This window comes from Erigeron canadensis, chromosome 9 (genome assembly GCF_010389155.1).
Source record: "Erigeron canadensis isolate Cc75 chromosome 9, C_canadensis_v1, whole genome shotgun sequence".
NCBI classification, from domain to species: domain Eukaryota; kingdom Viridiplantae; phylum Streptophyta; class Magnoliopsida; order Asterales; family Asteraceae; genus Erigeron; species Erigeron canadensis.
The window spans coordinates 30,585,420-30,593,849 of NC_057769.1; the positions used below are offsets into that span (position 1 = coordinate 30,585,420).

Sequence of the window (8,430 nt, forward strand, 5' to 3'; positions counted from 1 at the left end):
TTTATCCGTGCATCTAATCCATTGTGGTTGTATTACCGCGACCACTAACATACCGCCGTTGTCATCACCTTTATCATTATTTGTTGATGTCACCATTATATCACTGTCACATCGTAAGAAAATATATTTTTAACTAAATCAAAACTATAGATGGTCCTTTGAAAGTGTCTATATCATCCAAAATAACTAAAAAAAATGAAAAAATCCAAAGTTTTAGAAATTTCGAATAAAAAACCTGGACCTATCTTCATTACTCGTATTTTTTTTATAACAAAAATTATCAGCTTGTAATAAACAAAGTTAATGGGACTTTTAAGTATAAATTGACAAACCCCCCATACACTTTCAGCCCATTTTCTCTCTCAACAAGTTTCAGTTTCTTTCTTTTAAGAAACGTACCATTTTATCCTTCTCCCCCTTAAATCTTCATCCCTCTCTCTCTCTCACACACACACATACAATATCTATCTCTATCTATCTATATCTATATCTATATATATATATATCTACACGTAACATCTCGTTACGTTTCCGGCCGGTGATACGTCTGCATATAAAACACTAATCTCCGGCTACGATCGGAACTGTCATCATCATCTCCGGTGATGGTTACTCTGTCACCGCCGGGATCTGCCTTGTCCTTACGGTGAAGCTACTGTATCTTGATCTTATAGTTATTTCATATTTTGCTTATATTCATTGATTAAATTCAATAAAATAAAAAAGTTATTGAATGAAAAAATGAAATGATATAAGCTTATCGATTAAGATAGAATTAATTAATGTATCAGATATATTTGTTTATTATAGGTTTTAATTAGGTTAAGAAATTAGGATAAATTTGTTTTAAGTTTGGATTTTGATTAAGTTTGTTGAGGTGATGACGTATGCATGTCTTGATTGTGTGGTATAGAAATATAGAAATAGAAATAGTATTGTATATTATATATTTATTTATTTATAGATATAGATAGATACAGATATATAGAGGAAAATGTGGTAAGTAGGTGTGAGGTTAGACAAGTGTTTTTGTATTGGATAAGTTATAGTTATATTTAAGGATAAGATGAAAGGGAAGAAAAGTGATTATCAAGGTAGACTAAAATGTGAAGAGAACGAAGAGACTTTTATACCTGGATTATACGACGATGTAGCGTTGATTTGTTTAGCGTGGGCCTGTCGATTCGATTACGCTTCCTTATCTTGCTTAAACACGAGGTTTAGTTTGCTAATAAATAGCGGTTATTTATACGAGTTAAGGAAACAATTGGGGATAATAGAGCATTGGGTGTATATGGTTTGTGATCCTAGAGGATGGGAGTCGTTTGACCCGATAAGTAAGAAATGGATGAGATTGCCTAGGATTCCTTGTGACGAGTGTTTTAATTATGCGGATAAGGAGTCGTTAGCTGTTGGTAGTGAGTTATTGGTTTTTGGGCGCGAGTTGTTTGAGTTTGCTATATGGAAGTATAGTTTGGTTTATAGGAGTTGGGTTAAATGTGAGGGAATGCGGCATCCTAGATGTTTATTTGCTTCAGGGAGTTTTGGGTCGATTGCTATAGTAGCAGGAGGTAGTGACCATAATGGTAACATTTTGAATTCTGCAGAGTTATATGATTCGTTAACGGGTAAATGGGAAATGTTACCTGATATGCATACCCCACGTAGATTGTGTGCGGGTTTTTTCATGGATGGGAAGTTTTACGTGATTGGAGGGATGACAAACCCTCAAGATACATTAACTTGTGGAGAAGAATTTGATCTCACAACGAAAACATGGAGGAAAATTGATGGGATGTACCCTAATGTAAACAGGGCTGCAATGGCACCCCCACTTGTTGCAGTTGTAGATAATCAATTATACGCAGTTGAATATATAAGCAACATGGTTAAAAAGTACGATAAAGATAAAAACTCATGGGATGATTTGGGAAGACTCCCTGTTCGGGCTGATTCATCAAACGGTTGGGGTCTGGCTTTTAGAGCGTGTGGGGATGAGCTTTTGGTAGTGGGTGGACAAAGGGGACCGGAAGGTGAAGCGATTGTTCTTAACTCATGGAGCCCAAAATCCGGGGTCAAAAACAGGGTATTGGACTGGAAGGTTCTTGGGGTCAAGGAACATGCTGGTGTGTTTGTTTACAATTGTGCTGTGATGGGTTCTTGAAACCCTAACCATAGGTTTTTTCCCCCTGGGAATTCTCTGATTAACTTTCTTTTTTTCTTTTTCCTTTGAAAAAAATATTTCATCTGGGGTACTTTCATTTTTCTTGGATTCGTGTACTTTGTATTATGTGGCAATGAACTCCAAAGGGTATAGTATTTTGAGGTTAATGTTTATTCCTGTCTCATATTCATTATCAATTTACATCATTTCAATACTCGAGTGTAAATTCTAAAGCAAATGATTGAATTATATTCTGTCAAGGGTCACATGGTACGGTTAAATGTTTGTTGCTTTTCAAGTACACCAGTATACTTTCAAGTCTTGAAATAACAATAATTTAATGATATAGTTACATTTTTTGTGATTGAAGATCTATGTATAGGTTGTTAATGGACATATATTTAATATTTTGTATTTCACAAGGTGTTTAGGTTAGCTAATATATGTATATGTTAAAAAGCTTGTGATTAGCCTCTGAAAATGCAGATCATCATCTTTAAGAAGTTAACAAGTTTGTTTAGGCAAGTTGGAATGGCTATTATTGTATTACGAGCATAGTGTCCGCGCGTTGCGACGGCTAGAAGGCGAGGACAACATAAAAGGGAGACGGTGGAGAAATAGGGCGGCGCGGAGGGTGATAGAAGGTTGATAAGAGCGTGTAATGATTAGAAAGAATGGAAAAAAGAGAGTATATAAGAGTTTTATGTTTAAGTAAGGGTGTAAGGGGTATTATGGGAATACTGAAAAAAATGCTTAATTTCTTAAAATAGTTGTTCAATATGTTTTATAAGGGATATAGATATATAATAAGATAAGCTAAAATGATGTGTATAAAAGTTTACACAACACCAGTTATCTAGATAATTGTTGGTGAGTGCTCAAATGGTCGAACTATCAGATCCCCACGCCGACAATCACCAACCCTTGACCATACCAATCGACGCTGAACGTGGTGTGGCCAAAATACCAACTGAACGTTAAAACCACCGATGAAGCTGTATATTTTTATGGCACTAAAATGGCATAAAATGTTCTTCTAAGAGCATCCTCAATAATGTTAAACTTAAATTAGTCTAACAAGTACATAAAAAAAAACCCTTAATGTTTATATCAAAACATTAATCTAGTCTAAGAGTATATAAAAGAAACTTTTCCAATGTCTACGCTAAAACATGACATTGCATGCACATTGTAATATCATAATATGATTAGGACCATCCGTCTCGATTTAAATGTCTTATTTTGACTTTTGAAGTCTTTCATTCGTAACCTTAACTGTAAATTGTTTTGTGTGTGTTATACCAAAATGGATGTAAAATATATGAATAGATTAAGTTTTATATGTACTTTTCATTAATATAACTTTCATTAAGTATTATATTATACAAACAAAAATACTTATGGTTAAAGTTAGAGTACAAAGACTCAGGAAGTCAAAATTAGACATTTAAATTGGGACGGAAGGAGTATCTATTAAATTATATTAATTATGTGTAATATTATTCATGACAAATGTAATGTTTAATTATCTTTTTATAACTGTATGTTTTATATGTTAAAGTAAAATTCTTTTGTTCTATTCCTTGGTCGATTATAAAGATTGAATAACATTAGAAGAAAAGTTCTTTTATTTTTATTAGCGTTTTCCTGACATTATTCCTTTTCCACATTAAATTAGTGTACACGGTACGATGTGCACGGTTTAACTCAAACCAACTAATTAAATCATTGATAACCAAGCAACTCGAATGTTTCTTTCATACACCGTTTTTATGATTTATTATTTTATTTTATGGATTTAAATTTACATGTTTAACCAACTATTCGAACCAAACAAGACATCCTCAAGTGGTCACTAGGTAGTGGGATAGAGCCTTTGACAAATACGTTACACCTACGTCATAGGTTTGATTCTTGCATCCACGGTTAATTGGGTTTTCCTCCTGAAATGTATACGAGGATGACACATGACCGACTACAATGATAGCAAAAGGTGTAGTTAGTGTATAGTTGCAAGTATAAAATTCTTTATATATAATAATTAAGGATTGTTTTTAAGAAGTATTTTTAGAAAGATTATGATATGTCAAAATTACATATTTTTTAATAAGTTTTTTCTTTCATTTATGATGTCATATTTGACAAAAAAAAAAAATCTCACTTAGTGCTTATTTTTATACTTTGTTAACGCAACAAGTACTCTTATTTTACGTATTATTGTTTTAGTCGATTCACTAACTTCGTATCAAGTTATAATATATTGATAACAAAAATTACATACATTCTTTTACATTTTTTTGGTTTTAAAATTTTGATTACAATGTCCGGGTTGAATCCGGATTGTTTAGCTCGTAATTAAATAAAACAAAGTAGTTGCAAGTACTTGTTTATATTAATATTTGTGACAAATCTATCAATAAAGAAGTAATACTCGTTACTAATGCAGTTTGAGTCTATATGAAAAGTTAAAGAAAAAAGCAAGTTCAATTGTTAGAGATACCAAAATCATGTGGATATTAAATGAAAGTATTTTACCGGAAACTTTATGTGGAGGTCACGTCTCATGATGGTAATCCAATATGATTCTAGAGACACTATACCGTTTCTGTGTATATTTGTATTGTAATATTTACTATGTCATGAAATTGGTCTTATTTTCTATTTTAATAGTATTAATAATAATGGTTATGACATACGAAGCATATGATTTTACTAGTCGTTAATATGCTACGTATTATAATTGGTTTAATTTGTTGAATTTTAAAGTTAATAATAATAGACCGATCAAATCAATCAGTATTGGTTTGTTCGGTTGACGTAGTTTGGGTTGGAAAAAAATACTATACCGATTATGTTTGTTTGGTTGAGATTTTAGCTCAAATCAGTCAAACTGAGCCATTAATTGTTACCCCTATAGTATATGGGAAGTGATATCCGTACCACAACAATTGATAAATTTACCACATATGCATTTTACTGACTTGTACAGTATGTTATAAAAGTTGTACAGTGTATTAAATAAGTCACTATTTGTGATACTAATATCACTTCCTATAGTATATACTTGAGTAAAAATCCCCCTTAATTTTATACCAATTAACGATCTACATTTTGTCAATGGCATTGTATGGTTACATATTTGACATAGGATGTCGATAAGGCTTGATATAAATAAAACATGATGGAAATTTGCAAGATGAATTAATGTTGAAGCAAAGAGATAAAAAGGCATATAGAGAAGCAGAGGTAGGGTGGGGTATGATTGAAGTCAAAAGTTTGAGATGTAGTTTATGAGTTGTAACATGTGGATGGGGTTTAAGTGTAGGGGTATCCCCCCCTACCACAATGTCCTCAGTTTGGCAAATATTAGCTGTGTTTTGACAGTTCATCTTCTCAGATGAATGATTCCTCTTTCCTATTTTAGAATGTCGTGGGCCCATTATTTGGCTCCTCTTTTTATTTTTTCTTTCTTTAAACTTAAAACTAGTATTTTACATGTTCATTGACTAGATTGTGTTCTATTCAAAATTGAAAATTCTGGTAATTGATATTGATACAATCTAAATATCTAATAATGTTTTTGACATCTGTTGATTTGTTACTCAATTACTCGTAATGTTATGTATTTATCTTTAATTGACTATTATGTGTATCAAATTTAAAATACGTACATCAGCTGTATACATCTTGATATATAGATTACTACATTCATGGTTGTAACTTGTAAGTCACCACTTTGCATGATTTTATTTGGTAATGTTATACGAAACAATAGTTATAAGTTAAAGTTGAATTCATATCTTTTACTATATAAGGTATTAAGAACCGTGCGTTGCACGACCGAGATGAATTATATTTGTTTTTGCGTAATACTCCCTTCATCCCATATTAAGTGTCATAGTTTGACTTTTTGACTTTTTTTTCTTTCGACTTTGACCGTAAATATCTTTGTTTATGTTATATAACACTTGATCTAATATATATTAATTGATTGAGTTTTAAATGTAATTTTCATTGATACAACTTTTATCAACTAACTTATAACACATACAAAGATATTTACGGTCAAAGTCGGAAGAAAAAGACTTGACCAGTAAAACTAAGACAATTAAAATGGGACGGAGGGAGTAGTTGTTTTAAAATGATCTATAGTAGAACGGTGTTGAGTTGTATGTAAAAAAAAGTTATGAAGCATAAGTGGCGAAACCAGAAACAAAAGTGACGGGTAGCGCAAAATTTTTCCCACTAGTCTTGTATCGGCCTAAAGTAATGATAACAATGATAATTATTAAATTGTTACGATTTTTAGCCTTTTTTATGATTTTTTGCTATTTATAATAAATTTTAAGGATTTTTTTGCACTTTTAGTAGTTTTTATTTATCATTTAGTTGTACAGATACGTTTTTATAAGTTTTATTAATAGAAAAATGTTTCAAAAGTTTAAAATTGGTCACATTGACCGGTATCCCATATTTATTTGACCCGTAGTACCAATAAAAAATATATTGTTTTTTGAAAATTTTGTACTACATAAATTTATCGGACCCGTAGCCCCGGCTAGCCCTAAGTTATATGTGGTTTCGCCCCTGATTAGCATTGACTTAATGTTGTATATGATGAGTTTAATTACTTATTTTTCAACATGTCATTAAACGTCGTATTTGGAAATGGAAATAATATAAGGTTGGTGAATAATCCAGAGTAAATAAACATGGCACAAATAGAAATATAAACTTTGAGTTATTGTGAAAGACGAAGTAAGATGCATATTAAGAAACATAATTTGGGTTTAAATTCCAATCAAAATAAATAGTATATGGTGATGAACAGGTAATACCAAAAGTCATATCATTTTAAAGTCAATAGAAATGAAGGAAGGAAATTGAAAGATCCATAAGTGAATGGTTATGATAATACTGGGAGTAAATTTGGCTCCTTTTCTTCACATATGATGAAGTTGGTATTTATGTACTTGTTCTTCACGCTAATTACATCCCAGTGTCTACAAATCATGACAACAATCAGGCCAGAAGGCTCCTTGTGAAGTTGATAAAAAAAAATAACATCCCAGTCTATAGGTTGTTTTGCAGCAATATCATTACTCTTCCCCATTTGAAAAAGTAATTTTTTGCTTTAGATAGACCTACGAAAACTAAATGTTTACAGGAGGGAAGAATGCAAAGTGGAAAGTGACAGATGGATTTCTCATATATATAGACCCTCATCATGGACCAAACAAATTCTATAGCCCCCAACTCAGTTAAACTCATTAACCATCTATCTATTAATCACAAACCTCACGTTTACATATATATATATATATACATTTACATATACATATGCTTTTCACATTCCATCCTTTCAACTTCTAATCATCATCAATATAATTAATTACTAACTCTTATAAAAATGCGCATACCTACTAATAAACCACATAACAAATCAAGAATTTAGTACACATGCTACATACATTCGTAAACTATCCAATTAGAGTTGTAACAACAATTATGAAGAAAGATTATTTAAGTTTTATTTAGAGTTGATTCATGACTCAACTTTTATATTATATAAGGATTATAAAACATTTTGAATGTCTTATTTATAATAATATGTCTACAAAATTAGTTTTTGAAATGTCTAAAATACATGGATTTTGAGTTCCAATACCTCTACGGTATATAAGGGAGGTTAAGGAGTAAATAGACTTTACCTCTACCTAGCTAGTTAGAGAGGCTGCTTCCAGGTTCTACATAGAAAAAGACCTTTGGCCTTTGAATGGGATAAGGATCGAACTCTGACCTCTGTCTCCAAAAGGCTGAGTATTTACCACTAATCCAAACCACGCTGCATACCAACTAAAATACATGATCAATCAAAAATACCTTTAATAAATTTAATATATAAAGTTTATTTTTTAACTCGTAAGGTAATTAACGACATTATTTTCTTTTACACCAATAATCTACACCTTTTGTCGTCGTCACTAACAATGGCTACCATCACACCGCCACTCTCGTCGTGCAACATCTACCTAGTATTATACTATTGAACATGTGTCCTTGAGCATTAGCTCAATGGCTGAAATACCATCCCTTTATCCATGAGGTATTGAGTTCAAGCCTTAGGGAGGACATAAAGAAGTCCCTTTATGAGGGCTTGGCTTGGGTATACCTATGTTCAAGTCTGAGGGGGCAGAGTTTAACCTTATTGATCGTCGTGCCTTCGGGCGGATTAGTAGGGGGTTTCCCCCATCGGGTATTTGAAA

At 32.0% G+C, this 8,430-nt stretch overlaps 1 protein-coding gene across 1 annotated transcript; it reads left to right on the forward strand.

The window, feature by feature from the left end:
- The first annotated feature begins 992 nt into the window (after positions 1–992).
- On the forward strand, positions 993–2,337 carry LOC122582672 (F-box/kelch-repeat protein At5g60570-like). Its single transcript, XM_043755100.1, has one exon. The coding sequence runs from the start codon at positions 1,067–1,069 to the stop codon at positions 2,162–2,164; it is 1,098 nt and encodes a 365-aa protein (XP_043611035.1). The 5' UTR covers positions 993–1,066; the 3' UTR covers positions 2,165–2,337.
- The last annotated feature ends 6,093 nt before the right edge of the window (positions 2,338–8,430 follow it).

Bases quoted from the DNA above. Each gene is read 5' to 3' on its own strand.
- LOC122582672 (XM_043755100.1), top strand. From the start codon at position 1,067: ATGAAAGGGAAGAAAAGTGATTATCAAGGTAGACTAAAATGTGAAGAG.